Source organism: Ictidomys tridecemlineatus, chromosome 2, assembly GCF_052094955.1.
Source record: "Ictidomys tridecemlineatus isolate mIctTri1 chromosome 2, mIctTri1.hap1, whole genome shotgun sequence".
NCBI lineage: Eukaryota > Metazoa > Chordata > Mammalia > Rodentia > Sciuridae > Ictidomys > Ictidomys tridecemlineatus.
In genome coordinates, this window is record NC_135478.1 from 183,968,757 (window position 1) to 183,989,718 (window position 20,962).

General features: G+C 43.8%; 2 protein-coding genes and 1 long non-coding RNA gene across 11 annotated transcripts in view; 2 read left to right on the plus strand and 1 right to left on the minus strand.

Moving 5' to 3' along the window:
* The window catches only part of Cadps2 (calcium dependent secretion activator 2), a 494,758-nt gene extending 492,058 nt beyond the window's left edge, over nucleotides 1-2,700 (plus strand). For all 9 annotated transcript variants that reach the window (XM_078040300.1, XM_078040296.1, XM_078040298.1 and 6 more), the window contains one exon: nucleotides 1,719-2,700. In XM_078040300.1, the coding sequence (XP_077896426.1) occupies nucleotides 1,719-1,892 (174 nt within the window). In that variant the 3' untranslated portion in view covers nucleotides 1,893-2,700. The remainder of the gene's footprint in view (nucleotides 1-1,718) is intronic.
* Nucleotides 2,701-10,074: 7,374 nt separating this feature from the next.
* LOC120891869 (uncharacterized) lies at nucleotides 10,075-17,456 on the minus strand. Its single transcript, XR_013435261.1, has 2 exons — nucleotides 16,098-17,456; nucleotides 10,075-12,899 (listed from the first exon to the last, which is right to left on the minus strand). It is a non-coding gene; the product is annotated as an uncharacterized LOC120891869 (long non-coding RNA).
* Nucleotides 11,240-20,827, plus strand: Fezf1 (FEZ family zinc finger 1). The gene is made up of 5 exons (XM_005333943.4): nucleotides 11,240-12,319; nucleotides 17,762-18,635; nucleotides 18,865-18,999; nucleotides 19,232-19,364; nucleotides 19,790-20,827. The coding sequence occupies exons 2-5, from the start codon at nucleotides 17,835-17,837 to the stop codon at nucleotides 20,146-20,148; spliced, it is 1,428 nt and encodes a 475-aa protein (XP_005334000.2). The 5' UTR covers nucleotides 11,240-12,319; nucleotides 17,762-17,834; the 3' UTR covers nucleotides 20,149-20,827.
* Nucleotides 20,828-20,962: the final 135 nt, after the last annotated feature.

The following is a 20,962-nucleotide window of genomic DNA, read 5'->3' on the forward strand; positions in this document are numbered from 1 at the left end:
CTAAATTGTTTAGGCCAGGTGTGTTAATGGAGGAGCCTAAGTTCCACTTTCTAACTCATGTGAATGTGCCATCAGTTCACCTGTCTGAATGTACTGGTATTTTCTGGATGTCGTGATAGAAGTATTCTGAATATATCTGTTAAGTAAAATCAAGCATCTCTCTTACTCCAGCTGCTGGAGTTATGATTTGTGACCATGAAAGACAGTGTCTCTCCTTCTTATTTAACTTTTTTCATATATTAAGTATAAATAATGACCAAAAACAAAGTGACTACCAGCAATCATTTAGAACAGAGCATGACATATTGATATATACTGATACTTTGACCAGTCCAAGTCTGGCTACTTAATACTAAAAATCTCACACAGGACAGTAAAAGAATTATAAAGGATATTTAGCATTCAAAATGGCCTTTGAAGTGACTCCACTGGATGAAGCATCTTCATTTTCTCTTTGTTTCTACATTCAAGAAAAAAATAATAATGATAATATACCACCCTGTTTAGTCATGAAAAATATGTGAAGATAATCATACTTTATAAAAAGTGAACATAAAGGAGCTGGGGTTGTGGCTCGGTGGTAGAGCACTTGCCTACCACGTGTGAGACACTGGGTTCCATCCTCAGCACCGAATAAAAACAAATAAAGGCATTGTGTCCATCTACAACTTTAAAAAATGTTTTTAAAAATAAAAGTGAACATAAGGACTAGGAATATAGCTGAGCTGGTAGAGTGTTTGCCTTGCATATACAAGGCCCTAGGTTTGATCCTCAGCACCACCAAAAAAAAAAAAAAAGAGAGAAATTTGCTTTTTTATTTTTTTATTTTTTTTTTTTTTGTGGTGCTGGGATCAAACCCAGGGTCTTATGCATTCAAGACAAGCACTCCACCCACTGAGCTATATCCCTAGCCCATAAGGAGAGCTTTATAAGTCACATATTTTAAGTGCCACAGAAGGAGTTTTAAGAATCAGTATAGAAATAATAACATAATTTCTGTTCTATTTTATGTAGAACATATAAGTTATAAATTATAATTTATTGTCTTACAAAAATGTAAATACTTGTTTTACATCCTATCTATGGCAACTTTTTGCCAGAAGTTAGCACTTCTCATTCTAAGGCTATTTCAAAGAGAAAGGACAAAATTCTTACAGCATTTAGGTGAACACAAATTTTTATAAAGTATAAAGATACTATATATAAATAAAATTTTATAATTCACAAATGCTAAAACTGTGAGCTTCTTTTACTAATAATACACCTATCCTCTCAAACTTATGCATTTTATAAAATGAAATGTATCTTTCAGTATTAAAGGAAAGTCTTCTTAATTTAAAAACCAAGAAATTATCTTTATGAAAAAAATAAGTATGTACCATTTTATCTTTTTTATAGATTATTCAAATAGTAAATTCCGAGTCATTAGGAACATTTTGGGGAAGAGTTCTAATCTGTCATTTGATAATCACAACATTTTGAACTATTCATAGTGATTGTAGTTTGGGTAGCACTATTCAGAATCTCTTATTCCGTCTTTCTTCCCAGAAATACACCAACAAGATGACTGACAGCAGGCAGTTACAATCTGAATTCATTAGTGGATTTTCCAACATGATTTTTGAAATGCCACCTGAGTGTATATACCTATACATACAGACATACATACAAATGTGTAAATGTAACTTATCTAAGAAAATTCTCTCTTCTTCCTCCAGAAAACTTACAGGGACTTCCGACTACAGGGTGTGTTGGAAGGAACACTGAACAGTAAGACATATGAGACCCTGCACAGAAGGCTAACAGTTGAGGAGGCCACCGCCTCTGTTTCAGAAGGTGGAGGACTTCAGGGCATTACCATGAAAGACAGTGATGAAGAAGAAGAGGGCTGAAGACACACAGCTCTGGAGAAAGGAAGACCTGTACTACTCGGTTTTTGTTCTGGGGCTTTTTTGTTTGTTTGTTTATTAGTTATTAGTGTTTTTTTAAAAAAACTTGTCCTTGTAATTACATTTAATGTCTTGACCAAATAAAACTTCTTGTATTTCTGTAAGAAGTAAACCTGGAGTTGAGTTAAAGGGGAAAATGCCAAGTATATTTTTGAAGAAAATCCTTCGTGGTGGTATAGCTTGACCTAGAATTATTTGTTTGTGATTGGAACATAAACTTTTTTTTTTAATTAGCAAATTCGACCTCTTTTTTTTCCCATCAAAGTAATCTCCTGTGTGTAAAGAGATATGTATTTCCCATGATACAACATTGTGAGAAGCTACTTCTGATCACTGCACCAACCCTATTGTACCTTTGTTAAAATGATGTATACCTTACAATTTATAATTTATGCACAAAGATTGTTTTGTAGTTAATTTACCAGTGTTGTGGTGTGTATAAAAGCTTTGACTTTGGTTTTCATTACTCTAAATTGGTCTGCAAGTGTTGTCCTGGGCTTAAAGGACTGCCAGCTCCAAACATAGACTAGATTATACACAATGGCTTGTGTCTTGTTCCATTCTGAACAATTTCTTTGAAGTGTAAGAAATTTCAAGGTGTGCTTCCATCAACATACCATACTCCCCTACTTCGAAATATAACAGCTTGCAGGCAATAAAAATTCATTTGGTCATAACAACTTCTGTATTTATTAGACTTGTATAGATTAAATGCAGTAAAATATGTTTGCAGTATTTCAAACCTCCCAAATCTCTGGCTTTGTATCTTTGGTTTTTGTGGTATTTGTTTCGTTTTGTTTGTTTTAAATTAAATAAGCACTTTATTTTGTACCTAGTAGGTGCACAGATTTGATAAAATGATTATTATGACAGTTTATAGCCATAGCAAAGGAGACACTACATATTCAAATAGTATATATTAGTAATTAATGTTAACTAATAATTAGTAATGCTTGTAATGTTCACTAGCAATTGGCACTCTTAGTGATAATTCTCTCATAATAATTTCTTGTGAGGAATTGGAAAGGTAGTAGTAGTATGCTTGCTAATTTTTATGTGAATTTTTATTTTTGTAATTTTGCCTAAAATATACTAGAATATTGTGCTGCTGCATTCATTCATAAGTAATTTTTTGAGAATGAGTATTAAAGCATTTTCCAAGCTTGCCTCTAACTACTGGGTTCAAGTAATCCTCCTGCCTTAGCCTCCTAAGTAGCCAAGACTATAAGAACATATCTCCCCCCAGCTATATTTGTAAGAAATTGTTTTTTGTAATACTAGTAACAACCCAGGTCTACTACTAAGCTAAAAAAACAGCCCTTTTAATTTTTTTTTTTTTTTTGAGAGGGTCTTGCTAAGTTACCCAGGCTAGCCTCACACTTGGGATTCTCCCGAAATAGCCTCCTGAGTGGCTGGTATTACAGCTGGGTGCCACTAGCCCAGCTTCTAAGTAATTTTTCAGTGAAGTCAGTTAACACAAAATGAGTGGAAATAGCCCTGAACCCATGCAAAGTTATGTTTTAAAACTTTAGAAATTAATTAACTTGAACCTCCAAATGTATTCTCTGAAGTGTTATAAATGGTGATTATGTAGCTAAACTAGTTCACAAAAATCTTTTGAAGGTTACTATATAGTATTGGTTGAGCTCAACTGTTAAGTCCTAGGGGTGAGATAAACATGCAGGAAGGCAGTGTCTTCCCCTTGGCTTAGTGAGAGACTAACTTTACCAAGGCAGTGTTTTCAAAAGGCAGTTTGTCTTGGAATGCCCTCCCTCCATCTTTACCTGGAGACCCTTTACTTCAAGTCCTCAAGTATCAAGTCATACTACCCTCAACTCCTTTGTGGTCCTCTCTTCAGGCTTTCTTCTCTGAGCTCAAATTGTTCTAGGCCTGGAAATTACCTATGTGCTGGAGATGGAACCCAAGTCCTCCAGCACACTCAGAGTACACTGTACCACTGAGCTACACCCCAGTTACCCTTCTTTTTGTTTAAATAAAACGTGCATTTTCTTGATATTGCTCATCTCAATATATTTGACCCTACATTGTCCTAAAGTGTGAGCAATAACTGCTGACACCACTCCCCCGACTCTACTGGAATTTTTTTTTTAATAAAGTACTCAAAGCAATGATCCAGTTGATAAGATTCAAAAATAAAAGGGGGAGGACTGGGGTTGTGGCTCAGAGGCAGAGCGCTTGCCTCACACATGTGAGGCACTGGTTTTGATCCTCAGCACCACATAAAAATAAAGATGCTGTGATGTGTGTGTATATATATATATATATATATATATATATATATATACACACACACACACACACACACACACATACACACACACACATATATTTTTTTTTCTTAAGGCTCTTTAAAAAGTGGGGGTGGGGGTAGGTGGTACATAGGAAAGTGTTTGGGGCTCAGAGGGTCTTTCTGCTAACTTCCCTAGGCTGTTAAGACTTTGGAAGTTCTGTCCAGATTGTGATCATCTTTGCTCCTTTATTTTTCAACACAGGATTTCTAAAAACTCCATTCCCGCCTTCCACCTGTTTTCCTAGCAAGGTCAATTGCAATCCAAGGTAGGTCAAGGAACTGCCCACATTTTTCTGCTGACTACCAAGTCACAAAACGGGGTGAAGAAAAATTTATAAGGTAACTCTGAAAAAAAAGTAAAAGTGTTTTTTGGGTTTTTGCCCAGAAATTCTCTTCAACCTAACTGCAAATTGCTTGAAATGACTTTAATAATTGTTCATTGGTGTGTATAATGATTAGGATGAACGCCCAAGCATCTGTCTATTAAAGGAAGCCAAGTTTCATATGATGTTATTCTTTTAAAAATACTTAAGAAAAGGAAGTTTAATTGACAACCTATCAAGTCTTGCAGAATTTTTAAGTGACCTAATTTTTAGTTCAAAAATAAATCGCTCTATCCTCCTAAATAATTTTGGAAAAGGGCAAAAAGTGTACATTCTTTGGACAGTCTGGTGATTGTTGCAGGAGAATATAATACCGCCAATAATGTCCAATTCGAGTAGACTTCTTAAATAACCCATCTAGAATGAAAGTTTCCCCAAACATTTGTTGAAAAAAAATAATAATGCCTTTTCCCAGAAAGAAAAAGCAGCACACAGCTCAGTGTAAACCTCTTTGCGCCAGCTGTAGCTCGTTCTTGCATTCATGTGTTTTTCCACTTGAATTCCCTTGAGTCCTTGCTCATTGTCCCTCGCTCAGGAGAAGGGATTTCCTGATACTTTTGCAAGAAACGTCCGTGCAAAGTGTCTTGGGGCTCCCACCCCGCCCCCAGGGTCACGGCCTGGCCTGGCACCGCCCTCTGTTGCCTGGGGGCGACTGGCAGTCAGAGGGTCCGAAACCTTCTTACGGGCGTGCTCGAATGGGAAAGAGGTCACCCCCGATGCCGCTGCTCACAGAGCCGGGAAGCTCTTTTCCGGTGCCAAAGTTTGCCTCCCGAGAGCGACGCGGCTGCAAAACCCTGCGGGGATCGCAGGCAGGGGCCACTGGCCGCAGGGAGCCCAGCGCGCCAAAGGTTCACCCTACTCTGGCGCCCCAGAGCCTGACCCTGGTCTTCTGAGCCCCGCCAGTCCAGCATTTGGTAGAAAGGAGGGAGGACATTAGAGCAAGAGCTCGATCTCTTTTTATTTCTAATTCCCAAAACAGAAAATGGAAATTTCCCGGTCTGGGTCCCTAAAGGGAGGTGATAGATCGATGTTCCTGAGAGATGTTCACGCGCCGCTGGCGGCGGTGCCTCTGTGAGCCGGGATAGCAGCCAAGCTGGCCTCCTCGCGCTCTCGGCTCTGTTTGCAGCAACCCCAGTCTCCTCTTGACAGCCCGCAGCCCGCCCCACTCCTCTGTGGAATTTCAGTGCTCACCAAGTCTTTAGACTGAGTTCCCATCACAAAGCCTATAAAGGAGAACCCGGTGGTAGTGGCCTTCTTTTGCTTCCAAGTCCCGCGGGAGGGAACCCTCAGGGAAGACATTGGCTAGCTGTTGGTACTTTGCTGCAAATTGAGTTGTGTCCACGGGCCTGGGCAGCAAAGACGGACTGGGAGTAGTGACATCCACACCCAAGAAACATGAAGCTGGGGCAGCCCCAAGCCCACCATTACCACACCACCACCACCAAAGGGAACTCTGGAAGTAACTTTCCCTGGACTATCCCACTATCAGATGAATATGGGGTGTAGAGCTGCCTGGAAGCTGTTCTCCCCTGTGACATTAGTTACCATATTTATCAGAGCAGAGCAAGATGAGTGCAAAACCCCAAGCCTTGGTTTCTGAAGTCATTAGAGACAGTCAAGCATGGACTTTATCCATGAAGAATAGGAGCAGTAGGCATGGGAGTGTGCTCTTGTAGCAACCAGAAGAGGAGGTGAGATAACATGATCTGTTCCTAAATGAAGATCACAGATGAATAGAGGGGAGTGGAGAGGTGGGGGTGCCTCTGACAGCAGCATGGGGTGCAGCAAAGAGGCTAGAACTTAGAGATAGAACAGTATGGGTTTAAATAACAACAGCCACACTTATTCCACATGTTTGAGCACTGGGGCCTTGAACAAGTTACCTAACTTCTCTTTAAAATGGACACTCAATAAGAAAGATTCCTATAAGGTTTAAGGGCAAGAAATAAGTTGTGGCCATCATTAACTATTTCTTAGTATAGTGATAGATTCCAAAGAAAAATTGGGAGGCCTGCCTGGACCAACACACACCAACAGTATCACCCACGATTCTTCCTGAGTATGACACAAAGTTCTTTTGGATGCCTCGGCTCCTTGTATCCTGGCGTGTGTGTGAACTGGATAGAATTGTCCAGTTCCTGGCTTTTATAGACTGCCAGCTTGCTGGGAGAAGAGGAGGAGAAGGGGAGGGGCAAGTTTAAGCTGGTCCTCTGAATAGACTGCATTGCCCTTTCTGACAGCAGCTCCTGAAGCTGCAGTTGGGCAGGGAGGCAACTGGAGATGAGTTAGCTTGGGGATGATGGTAGTCAAGACTCTGAAATGGGACAAGAATGATCTGGAAAGTGCCAGACCACAAATAAGGAAACCCAGACTTCGACCTGTGGCCAGTACGTAGAGTTTAAAAGAATATCAGGGAAGATGGTATTCATTAATGTTTTCTGAGCAGTAAAGGGAAATAGAGCAGGTGAGCTCTGTCCTAGAACAGAGATGCAACATAAGGAGGCACTTGCAAATTGTGAAATAGATCTGAGACAGAGACAGAGGGTTGCAGCTACCTGAGTGCAACCCAGGGTGGTACCAGTCATAGCAGAAAAGCATAAAAAGGTAGCTTTGAGTGAGCCATCATCTGGCCCTGTCCAAGTTGTTAAACTGGCAGAACTTCGTGGATGCCAAGAAGACTAGAACACTGCAGAGGATCAGCATGGGACAGAGGCCCTGCCCCTGGGTCACCACTCAGCACATCTGTGGCTGGAAGTTGCATGCTCTGACAGTGCTGGGGCAAGGCACATGGTGGTCTTGGGAGGCAGAAACTGAACACTCTCTAAAGAGGAAGATAGGGTCCCTGGGGTTTGGCTGGGAATGGGGCTAAATTTTTACCTGAAGGCTATTCCCCATTCCAGTTTCCTTTAAAGTAGCCGATCTGCGGCTTCTGAATCCCAAACCCAGGGATTCAGCACTAAAATATTTTCCATCTTTCTGAACTTTTCAACTTTACATTGAGGGTAGGTTATATTTGTGTGCTTATTTGTGAGTAACGGTGGGGGAGTAGGGACAACAAATAAACATTCTACACTTGTCCCCAATCTTCATCCACATTGTCTCCCCCTAGGTGATTCTCACTTCCAACAGGAAGTAAAGAGTTGATTTCAAATGAGAAGCTAATTTAAAAAAAAAAAAATCATTGGATACTGTAGTAAATAGTTAATCTTCCCAACCTGGCCTGGGTTTGTTTATAGTGCACTTGTACATAGATAACATCAATAGTCCCTGCAAAAATTAAAAATGATGTATCAAATTACTTTATTTTCTGCCTCACTACAATTCTGGTTTGCTTTTTAGCACTGCCTCCCTCCCCTTCCCATACAAGTAACACCCCTATAGAGTACAAACTGGATGAAAGAAAACTTGATTAAATGATAAAGGTAATTCTTTAGGGCATTTCCTTAACATGCCAAGCAAGCGAAGCTAATTGTATCTTTGGAAGGAGATTTTGGTAGGGAAGTAGAAAAATTTCATTAAAGAGGGTCTTATAGTAAAAGGTCAGAACTCAGCAGGATCAGGTCTCAAAAAAGTGGAAAGTGAAACAGGAAAAGACCAGGTGAGGGAGCAGATTGTAAGGAAGGCAGGGCTTTTGTTAGGTCCTCCTGGCTGTATAGCCTGATAATAATTAAAAAAAAAATACACTTTGAAGTTACCAATTGAAGAAGCTCATTCATTGTCATTCATTCAAATGCTATAGGTTTTTGTTACATTGTGTGATTACTAGAAATATTCTTTCATAAAATTAGAATAGTCTATGGAAAGTTGATTAATTTTAGAAATAACTGCTTCTTAAGAAATAAAATCAATCAAACTGGGTTAAAAAAAAAAAAAAAAAAGCTTTTTGTGACAGGTAATTCCTGGATCTACAGAAGAAAGTGTTCCCTGGGGAAAACAGGACTGAATGTGGGTGAACAGGCCCTCCAAGGACAAGGGAAGTCCTTGAGGCTGAGGGAAAAAAAAAAAATCTTTAGCAAATCTGAATCCTGTGTGTACTTTAACATTTCTACATATTTGACCTAAAATCTATCATTGAACAGAGAGATTGTTTTTAAATCCAGTTGTCTAAAAATTTTGGAAAAGTTTGTCAAACTTTTAAACAAAGTGATAGTTTTTCATATGTTAAGTGGTTTATTTTAAAATCTCTTTTCAATCTCAATGTAATCAAGGAATTAGGAGGTTTTGATTTAGTCCCATTTTACAGAAAAACAATTCAAAACAAAAGGGAACCGTCAGTAATGGTTCCTAAAAACAAGGAGTCCACTAGCTGTGTGGCCTTCCTGGAGCTGGGCAGACCTGGGCTAGGAGGCCAACTCAGGGCAGGGAACTGACATCATTTATTCTAAATGCTCAAACTGTCCAGGACAAATTGGTCATGTGAGTACTTGTGAAGATCTTTCTTCAAAAAGAAAGGTCATTCTCAATTTCAAGGGATAATTGAAGGATCCAGCATTTAAAGGATAGTGAGAAACAGGGAGGGGAAAGAGGGACTATTTTACCCTTTAACGAAGCGGCAGTTGGGGGTGAAGTGAAGGCAAAATAGGTAACCCTCATTTGAAAAAGTGGGTGTTTTCTTAAATTCCTGCTAACAGAGTTTTAAACTAAAACCTCTAGAAATTAATACGAAATAACAACTGCAAGCTAACTGTTAAGAGTTATGGGCAATTTTGCGCACGGATTTTGCAGAGAGAGAAACAAAAACAAAAATATAAAAAATTTGAAAAAAAAACAACAGTAACATGCGAAAGACAGAGAAAGAAGAAAAGCCTTTCCCATTTCCTTTCCCATTTCCGAAGTCCAACGACCACGACTCCCGCGATTGAACAAAAAAGAGAGGAAGGCTCAACTGCTTATCCACCACGGTGCCCCTGAGCTTTCTAAGTGACTGCAGGCGCCGCTAGACGCACTTGGCGAAGGCACTGTGCAGGACCCTCCTGGCTAAAATAAGGAAATAGTGGTTACTGGAATCCCACAATCTCTGCCCCTAGTTTCCCCCATACCTGGCATTCCCACAGGGAATCTTTAAGAAAAAGCTGTAGGTAGGGCTCTGGAATTTGAATTACTGGTGGCATCTAAGCCAAATTGGGGGAGGGGGGGGTGCATATTCAAAAGGCATCACAGCAATCACGTGTATTTGGTACATTTCATTTTTCCATCCTATATCTGAATTTTCAAGAGACCTCTTGACAGTGGTGTCTCCTCTCAGTAGATGTTGAGACTTCACTTTTAAAGGAAAATAATAAATTGGATTTCCCATTAATATTGAAAGGTAATGATTTTGCTTAGAATAAAATATGGCCAAACAAATAAAAGGGGAATGGATCCTTTGGAAATCGAGGTACCCCGTTTATTACCATGCCAGCCGCCTTTCATACACAGCGTATGCGCTTACTTAAAAGAAAAAAAAAAAAGTTTTGCCTTTACTCAGAAATCTTAATCGGCGTCATTAAAGCCAACTTCACTTTCTCTTTTTTCTCCCTCGTTTCCTCTCTTTTCAACAGTGGTGTGAAAGTTCAGATATTCTCCATAGTGAGTAAAAAGCTCTGAAAAGCAGCTAATGTGCCAACACCGGGAACATATCCAGGTTCATGGTGCGAAAATGGAATATGTGCTGTTGAATTATTATTTTTGTCCTTTAGGTTTACATCTACGCCCTTGTATTATGTAAATTTATGAGAAGCTGTGAATCACAGGGTTAGGTAGAGGAGTCCCCCCTCTCCCCGCCCGCCTTCACACGCAACAGGAGCCGACCCCATTCAATCTTTGAATGATTCACAGCCCGTGTTCCTTTCTTCTTCCAGCTTTTTACCCTAGACTCAACTTCCCTTCCCACCCTCGACCCTTGGAGCCTTCCACGACTAGAGGCGGCTGCCCAAGCCTGGGCACCGCGGTAGGCCAGGTTCGTGACGTCAGCCTGGGGCCCCTCGAGGTCACCGCTGGCCGTTGAGGCTGTTCTCTGGTTGCCAGCGTCAACGCCGACGCGGGGCGCTCCATGCTTCTCGGCGTTTACCAGGCTCTCTTCCTCTAGAAGTCTAATTGTGAGGACAGACTCAGTGTTAGTAAATTCAAAGAATCAACTGAACTAGAATAAAAAGGAGATGGTGGGAAGAGAAAAGAAAAAAATAACTTCCAAAGTGATTCAAACTAAGCAGGCAAAAACAGTATTTGAAACATTAGTAAGATTTCTTAATGATGGACCAAGCCTCGGTCTTATTGGGATTTTCTTAGCGTGGATGTTGAACCCTTGAAGCCTACACACTGCGAGTATAGGATGGGGTCAGGGAGAGGCCTAAATGCCCCAAGTGGGGACAGCAGAAGGACATTCACCCACCAGGCGCTGGCCATCCTGGTTGCTTCCTTCGCCTCAGGGGCTACTGGAAGTAGGTCGGATGTGGCTTCGGGTTTTTGCCCTCGGTGGACCTCAGTCTCATCTCCTCTTCCGGAGAGGGCAGGAATTGACCCACAGAACTCGGGAATGGGAACGCCAGGACAAATTGGAGGGTGGGACCAAGACCCTAAGGTTTCCTTATGGAGACGGGTCTTCTATGGAATAATGTAATTAGGAAACTCTCTCCCAAGGACCATAGGAGACACCAACTACTAAGCCATGGTCAAAGGGTTTCTGAGAAAAGATTTGCAGGGACACAAGGTGGGCGGGACACAAGACACATAACACAATGGACGTGAAATGTTTTTGGAGGGCATACTCAGTTCAACCCCTTCTTTGAAATTAGTTTTAGAATATGGCAAACAGATACGATAAAAAGATGTTCTCATTGCTTTTGAGGTGCGCCACACTGCCAGGCCTTGCTTTCACCTGACATCCAGATTAAATGACCCTTCGGTTACATCCGGAGACGTCCAATCGAGCGAATGAATGTTCTGTTCAAAAACTTTTCAAACACGAGTTCTCCTCCATCTGTTACTTGGTCTCTTAAACCAGATCGGCGCCCCCTCCCGAAACTTTGGAGTGCCGGGCCTTTTCCCAGACTGGGGGTATGGAGCGGCCCCAGGACCCGCGGGGTTGCAGAGGGAGGAGGGAGGAGCGCAATCACGCCGGGGAAAGGCCGTAGGGCAGTGACAGGCCGGAAGGCTTGGGGCTTCCGGAGCTGATGCGCCCCCAGTGCCACGGTGACTGACCTCGGCTGCCGGGCAACTGGAAGTCTCGGCCAGGCTGACTAGCTGGACCTGAAGCGCGCAGTGCAACAGGCGGGCGGAGAAGTCCAGCAGGCGACTACCCAGGAGTTGCGCCCTAGCTTCCCAGTCCCTTCCAAGCCTCTCTCCAGCTACTCCACCCAGCAGTCGCACAGAGCTTGATCGCCCTCAGCCTGGCCAACATCATTTTAACTGCTTGGGACCGGCAAGCCAGAACCAAGAGATGGAGAGCTCGACCGGGGAGATTTTTCGACTTTTTTGTTTCACGGCAGGCTTCTATTAAATGGCTCGGCTCCGGCAACCAAATCCTGAATGAGGCGGGGCGCCTCTGCTCCTCCGCCGGCAGCACGCAAGCAGTCCCCCGGGCAGGCAGGACTTGGGGCCGCCGAGGCCGAGCGATGATGGAAGCGGAGGCGGCGGAGGACAACCGGTACGCGCGGGGCGCTCCAGAGCCGAAGAGACTATTGGCTGGAGTTCAGGAGGTAACTGAATTTACAAATAGCTCTTTGGAGATTTCTGGCTCAAGGATTTTCGATTTACCTCTATTTGCTTCCCTCTTCCTGTAAGTTCATTCTTTGCTCCATATTGTTTGAATTTCTATTTTCGACTTTTATTTCATGGGATCGTTTAAGAAAGTTTGAAAATAACACGAAACTTTTAAACCTCGTGCGTAGTATCAAGGAAAGAATCGCACTGTGTGTTGAATATGGTTTTTATTTGTGACCACTAGGTAAGTTTTAAAAATTGTCCGGGACTGCTTCGAAACCTTAATCTGCCAGTCGCACTGACCAGCTTTTCCTATCGTTGTAGGAAAGTTATCATGTGTGGAGCAAACTACCCAATTGGGGGTAGGTGGGTTATCTTCTAATTGTTCACCTCCCAGTTTCCAATAACGCCGTTGTAAATTACAGTCAAAACTTTGCTGGTTTTTGTTGCTTGACTTTTAAGCAGCTCCTACGAACATGTTGGAGAGATTGGATTCCTTGTTTATAAAGTTCTTTTTTCCATCAAGTCCGGCCCTGACTTGTAGCCTCCCAGTCCGGAGGGACGCGCCTCATAGGCCTGTGGGAACGGGCGAGAAAAATCCCAGCATTAGTGTAGGGACAAAAACCAACCAGCCCAGGTGATCGCTGTTTGTAATGTGTGTCGCCTCATTAACAGCTCTCACTTTGGGGCTCTATGCTTTCTTTTACAAACTGATTTAATATGTAAATGTTGTTTTGAGAGGAATAATTTCACTGGATTTAACCGAAATCCTAATATAAAAGAAATAGTAACAACAGAGATCTAGAGACAACAGACCGCCCTCCCACTCCTCCTCCCCCAAGAGAGAGCAAGACTCATATTCCTAATCTGTGATATTGTCCCTCACAGATTATATGAAATAAGCAAGATTTTTCAAAATTTACTACCAAACTAAGTAAAGGTACACTAGTAGCCTCAAATTTGAACTTCTTGTCCAAGTTTCATAATGAAATATATGAAAGATACATAGATACCATTGTGTACGCTGAGATACCCAAAAAGAAAAAAATAAAACAAAAAACTTTCCTTGAACTATGCAAACCCTTTCTATTTGTGTCTTATTCCATCACCCTGCCTCCATTATACACCAGAAGAAATAACAAAAGATCAGTCAGCGATAAAGGCTGTGGAGGAATTTAGGTAATGTTTTTCTCTTCTAGAAGTAAAGTGTTGTCTTTGGTGCTATATATTAAACAGGAAAAAGTGTGGATGCTCCTGAATGCCTGGGGTTATCATCATCATCATCATCATCATCATCATCATCATAACAATAACACGCCCCCCTTTCAGCTTAAAGCAGCTAATAAGAGGCAAAGAGAAAGCTAACTGTTGTTTCTGGTAAAGGGTGGGGGTCATGAATGTTTGACAGGCCTGAAAACCCTTAAAAATAAAAACAGGGACAAATCAATGCATTGGGCAAAATGTTGGCTGTGTGACAATATTTTCCAATGCATTTTTAAAAATACAACAGTATTTTGTGACTTATTAAGGAAGATGTAAAGATTATAGATTATTTGGTGATTTATGGTTCTATTATTTCACTTTTTATCTCAGATCACAGTAGCATTGATCAAAAACTACATTTGCTTGTGACCGGGACTTAAGTAGAAAACCTGGGAAAATTGTGCAAGTTCTTGAGTAATATCAAGAACACAGTTTAAAACATTGAAATCAAAGCTAGATTCCTAGGAAGAGATAACTTTTAGTCATTTTGGAGGAGAACTTTTTTCCCCCCCAGAAGTTTCCAATACAAGTTTGTTATATGGCCTCTTATAACAAGGATTGTTCTGGCTCCCTCAGGGTATTTATTTCATTCAGAACAAACCAAACACTTAAAATTCGACTTGCATTGGGATTTAGGTAGATGGGTAGGGCAAATAAATATTGCCTTTTCGTGTTTGGAAAGAAGAGGAACACTTAATCATAAGCTCAGAACCAAAAAAAAAAAAAAGGAGAATTATAGGATTCTCCAAGAAAACCCAAAGAATCTATAACAGAGTTTTTATTTTACCATTAACAAAACCAACAAGGCTCCCTCATTGTCTTTTTAGTAAATTAAACAATTTAAAAGTGTTGAACTATTTTAGAAGCTTCAAAATTTGCCAAATACGTGGTACATTTACTGTTTTGTCCTTTTCAAACATTTGGAAATAAAACAAAAAAACTAAATAAATTGGACAATAAGACAGAAACACTTCTTAAATTCATTTTGAACTTAAAGGCAATCCTGACTTTATAGAGATATTATTATGAGTTAACACGTTTGGTGAAGTTTTGATAGAAAATATTAACAAATGTCATAATATCTGTCAGTATTTGGATTTGTAAAGTCCTTCTCCAGTCTTTAGGATCAACAAAAGCAGGGTTATCTTTTTTAAAAGAAATTGATGCTTTGGCATATTTGTTACTCAAATGACACTTTCAAACACTTGTCAAATAGGCAAATCCCAAAAAGAACAGTGAAAAGCAAACTGTTAAAATATTAACTATACAAAACATGTATACTCCTTAGCCAATATTTTTCCTTTTTTTAATTTAGTGTCCACTGAAGAAGAAATTAACCCAGGTCAAATGAAAGCTTTTTTGCCGTTAAGGAAAGGGGAGGGGGAGGAGGAGAAAGGAAGAGGGAGGGACACGCGACAAACGTAAAACAAACTGGTGGCATTCAGTCAAGAAGGCCGGTAAGGCTCCGGGGCCGGTGAGTTGTGCAAATCAGCTGGGCGCTTCAAAGCTTCCCCTAGCCTAGCTGTTTCGTGTTTCTTTGCTTTTTTCTTTAAACCTGGCCCTGTGACGAAGGAGTGCAGCAGGAGGGGGATTCTTTGCTGTTGGAAGGCGGCAGGTAGGAAAGGGAATCTGATCCGCCCCAAAAGGCAGCAATTAAAGTCTTAACCGCGACCCATCTGTCGTGGGACAGGGACCTCCGCCCACTCTATCCCCCTTCCTCAAGCAAAGCCCGTCCTTTTGTCTGAGCAGGGGAAAGGAAGAGAGATTCTATTGCCCCAAGAGCAAAGGAAAGAAAACTTCCATTTTGGCAGAACCCTAAGTGGTTGTGCCCCAGCGAAAGAGGGCTCCGAAGCTCCTCCTGGTTTGTATGGCGTCTCTGTCCCAGCTCTGCCCAAGTGTCCCACGATTGCGTCCTTCTATCCTTCTACCCTTCTTCACCCCTGCATCAGTCTTCCCAACTAGAAGCTACCCTGAGACTGGAAAGAGCCCAGACCTAGTGCTAAGGCGGGTCGATGGCGTCAGACCTTTCCCCCACCTGGCCTCTTGGCCGCCTGCAACTACAAATAGGACTAACTCCCCTCCCCCATTTCTTGAGTGTTTCCCCCACCACAAACCCAAGTGCCCTGCCTCGCAGTTGGGCCTCAAGCGGGTTCCCAGTTCAATCTCTCTTTCTTTTTCACCTTTCTCGGTTCCCAGAGTAGGGATGAGGGGCCCGGGATCCTGACCTGGCCCGTGCTGGGAATGGGGTACAGAGGAGGGAATAATTGGAGGTCATTTCCCTCCGTTTGAGGTCCAGCTGAGCATCTTTGGGTGAAACTGGTTAAGAGCTTAACAATGCAATGGTTTGTACTCTGCCTTCATCCAACTCCCACTGCTGACCCTTTCCAGGGTTTTTCCAGTAGGCCAACACATCACGCTTGGTCAGGTACCCGTCACCCACTCCACACCCACCCAGGCACGATTAACTCAACAGGCAGATGGCACCTTGAAGTACTGCAGGAGGCTACTTACCTCGGCTTCCAAGCAGTACCTTCCCGTGCTTGCAGTTTAGTGCTTTCTGGCTCTGACTCAAAGCGGTCGGGTCTTCCAGCTCCCTGCAGCCTCGGTTGCGCGCCTAACCTCGGGGCTCAGCTACACACAATCGCTGACTCTCAACCGGTTGCACCGAGGAGTGTGCGCGCAGTTGCTCTCCCGCGCGCTCCGCCTGAGCCGCGGGAACCCGCACAGTCAGAGCCTCAACTACTGGAGTCTTCCCGAAACCCTCCAAACGCTCTACCGCTCAGTCCCAGGAATTTGAGCCCAAGCGCCACAACAGGCAGACGCCTGGTTTGGGGACGTTGCTGGGGCATGGTGCTCTCCAGGCTCTCTTAGGGAGGTACTGGCGTGGCCGCGACTCCTGGCTACAGCAGTTCGCCCTGCTCGCTGCACAGCTGAGCACAGACACCCTGGCTGCGGCTGGCACTGCTTGGGGAGAGGCATGTAGACACTGGTAGCCGGGATGGGGATCAATAAGTTCTGTTCCCCTTCTCTGTTCGACATTGAGTGCTTAAAATGCTCTGCTGGGAAAGAGCTCTAGCTGAGCGCAGGTTCTGTAAAGAAATGCTCTTTCCGGATTCTCAACTGAAACTCATGGAAGCGCGCGCTCGCGTGTATTTGTATGTATCCGGGGTGGGGTCCGATCCAAGTCAGAGTTTCCTGCGGTGTGACACCCGCTTATTCCTTGCAACTCCTCTACTTTGTGGACAGGAGTGCATCTCTCTCAGGCTATTGCCACCGGCATCGCTTTTACAAAACCACAAACACATAACAAGCCTCCCCAAGGCCTTTAATTCTCAGGGGCATTTTGGGAGGCCAGTTACCTGCTGGCTTCTTCCAAATGGTCCAGACTCGGTTCGGGCCTTGGAGACTCTGGGATGCCGAGAGAGTGCCACCCCCAGACCTGGAGGAAGAAAGAGGACTGTGGAAGAGGCGACACGGCCCCGATCACGGTCCAGCGGAACCAAGCAAGGAAACGTCAGATTTCTCTGCCAAAGACTTCCTGGCCAAGGCTTTCTGAAGCCTGGCGTTTGATAAATATAGCCTGGCATTTGCCCCTGAAATTAGACTGTTTCCTTATTTAGCCCTTGCACAATGATTTTAGATGATGTCACTTAGAGCTAAACGAGAAAATTGATCTCAGATTTGCTTGGCCTCTAAAGCCTGGTTAAGCAGATTGAGAATTAAAAAGACGGAGGAAGTAAGGGGGAGGGGGTGGCTGGAGGGTAGCAAAGTGTGCACCAGCGAGTGCGCGAGCGAAGGGGAGGGCGCGGCGCAATGCAGAGAGCGCCCCCGCCTCTTCTGGGCGGAGGAACTTCGCTCACCAATGAAAAGTAGTCACTGACTGCAGAGAAAAAAAAAAGTTTTCCTGTTGACTGTTGGAAGCGAATTGAGCAATTATCTAGTTTACCTTCTCCTCTTGGAAGTTAACGATTGGCGAGATCTTGGCTGCGTTATTGACACAACACTTTCTATTGATAGAAATAAGTAGTGATTGTCCCCGAGTCATTGGTGCGCCAAGAACTCTGCGATGGGCTGGCAGGAGTCCATTGGGCTGGGCAGGCAGGTTCGGCTGGTGATGCTGGGGAGGAGGAGGAGGAGGCTGCTGGTGGTGATGGTGCCCGTCCTCCTCTCCGCAGGTCTGTGACAAGCAGGGAACAAGGCAACGACTGCGCAGCCCAGCCCCGGCTGACGGACGCTGGCGACTCAGACATGGACAGTAGCTGCCACAACGCGACCACCAAAATGTTAGCGACTGCTTCAGCCCGGGGCAACGTGATGAGCACATCCAAACCCTTGGCTTTCTCCATCGAACGAATTATGGCGCGCACCCCAGAGCCCAAGGCCCTGCCTGTCCCTCACTTCCTGCAGGGAACCGTGCCCAAAGGGGACCCCAAGCACTCTCTGCATCTCAACTCGTCGATTCCCTGCATGATCCCCTTTGTGCCTGTGGCTTACGACACGAGCTCCAAGGCAGGAGTGACCGGCTCAGAGCCGAGGAAGGCGAGTCTGGAGGCCCCGGCGGCGCCCGCGGTAGCGCCCTCCGCGCCAGCGTTCAGCTGCAGCGACCTGCTCAACTGCGCTCTGAGTCTGAAGGGCGACTTGGCCCGTGATGCACTGCCGCTGCAGCAGTACAAGCTGGTAAGGCCGCGTGTGGTCAACCACTCTTCTTTCCACGCCATGGGCGCCCTGTGCTACCTGAACAGAGGTGATGGCCCGTGCCACCCGGCAGCCGGCGTGAACATCCACCCGGTGGCCTCCTACTTTCTCAGTTCCCCTTTGCACCCGCAGCCAAAAACATATTTAGCCGAAAGGAATAAACTGGTGGTCCCGGCGGTGGAGAAGTATCCTTCCGGAGTAGCTTTCAAGGACCTGTCTCAGGCTCAGTTGCAGCATTACATGAAAGAAAGCGCCCAGCTTCTGTCAGAAAAAATTGCGTTCAAAACCTCGGATTTCAGCCGAGGATCTCCTAATGCCAAGCCCAAAGTTTTCACTTGCGAAGTGTGCGGAAAGGCAAGTACTCTGAAGAAGTCTCTCTCTCTCTCTCTCTCTCTCTCTCTCTCTCTCTCTCTCTCTCTCTCTCTCTCTCTCTCTCTCCCCTTTCCCTTCCTTCCTTATTTTTTGGGGGATAATTATTTGTATACAATTGCTATACTTCCTCCCCCCCTCCTCCCTAGTTTCAGAGTGCTTAATTTCAGTGTGCTTGTTTGGCTAACCTGTTCTACGTGTCTTTAATTTTAAGGTCTTTAACGCGCACTACAACTTAACCCGTCACATGCCGGTGCACACAGGAGCCAGACCCTTCGTATGCAAAGTGTGTGGAAAGGGCTTCCGACAAGCCAGCACCTTGTGCAGGCACAAGATCATTCACACGCAGGTGTGTTCATCTGTCTCAGATTCACCTGGTATACTTAGGAACGCTGAAATGACCGATAAAACCTTATTCTTTAGCATAAGATGTGTTTAAATGTGCTATCTGGGGGAGTTGCAACATATCATTTGCCTTTGTTATGCTTAAAAGTGTTAGAGCATCACTGTTTTGCTTGCAGGACTGCACATAATAATAACAAAACACCTTAATTCCTCTGTTTTTCCTCCCTCCTGCCTAGGAAAAACCTCACAAATGCAACCAGTGTGGTAAAGCATTTAATAGAAGTTCCACTCTAAACACACATACGCGAATACACGCAGGCTACAAACCGTTTGTGTGTGAATTCTGTGGCAAAGGATTTCATCAAAAAGGTATTGAACCCAGGAGATGTTGTCTCTCATGGCTGTTTTAGCCAAAGCCATACTTAATCTTTTGGGATATTTTAGAAAACGATATTTAAAGTGCAAATAGTTATGTGAGGTGTAGGTTGCCAATTCTAAGACCCTACCCCCGAGTCTGATTAGTGTTAGAGAAAGGTATGGTTCATATACCAAGGGGATATATGAACCGCTGTTTCTCTATTTATATAACTGAATTAATGAGTGTATATTAGAATGAAGAGGAAAGGCCCTCCAGGTTGATGTTTAAAAATAAACTGAGGGAATCCAGTGCCCTGAACTGGCAGTTACAGCTCAGGCAGCTCTGTGGAGCTTGCTCGCTAATCTTCGATGTCTTCTCCCTCCCCTGCATTTCAAGCTCCTTTCAGAATCACCTCCCTGTCATTTGTCTCTTTCAGGGAATTACAAAAACCACAAGTTGACCCACAGCGGGGAGAAGCAGTTCAAGTGCAATATCTGTAACAAGGCTTTCCACCAGGTTTACAACCTCACCTTCCATATGCACACCCACAACGATAAGAAGCCTTTCACCTGCCCCACGTGTGGCAAGGGCTTTTGCAGGAACTTTGACCTCAAGAAGCACGTCCGCAAGTTGCACGACAGCAGTCTGGGGTTGGCCCGCACGCCGGCTGGGGAGCCAGGCAGCGACGTGCCGCCTCCGCTACAGCAGCAGCCCCCTACCACTCTGCCACCTCTGCAGCCTCCTCTGCCGCCCCCAGGGCCTCTGCAGCCTGGGCTCCACCAGGGCCACCAGTGATTGAGGCCAAGTTTCTTCTCACCCCCAGCTGGGGCCCCTACTGCAGGGGCAGAGGCAGACTAGAGCCAACCTCCAGGTCCTAGCTCGTCTGCAGAACCCGGGGCATGTTGGGCCCCACACTTTGAGGCGCACCAGAAACCTCTGCATTTCTTGGCCTTTTGCCTCTTGCATGCACCTGCTAAATGGTTTTGTGTATTATATTCTATATAGGCACTAACAATTATGAGAAATTTGGAGGGTTTTATGATTTTCTTTTTAATTTGGAAAGACTTCATCTCGGGTGGAGAGATGGTGTTTGTTTTGTTTTTAAACAAATTTCTGCTGTATTTATTGAGATCTGTATTATCTACCCGGGAATGCTGCACCATTTTAATTTTATTATTGTATATATTTCCATTGTGTCAATTTGGCTGTCTCAAGATGCCTGCTGATTGTTTATCACTATGTCCTCCTTGGAAGTAACAACACTGTGTGTATGTTACACACACACACATATGTGTGTGCCTGAAAAGGTGCACTATGCATTCGTGAGCACATAGGTACACAAACACCCATACACAATAGATAAGGGTGGTTCATTATGAATGAATTTGAATTTCGGTTTTGATTTTTGCACGTGAAAGTTGATTCATTGACTGTTGGAAATAAATACTTGGAACATGATTATTTAATCAACAAACTTTAGAGGTCTGTTTGTATTATTCAACTAAAGATCTCTGGTTCTGACCCTCTCTCCTCCTTTTGAAAAAGTTCAACTTTTGATTACTATCAAATGCTAACATCTGAATATTCACCAAATGCAATTCGTCTCTGC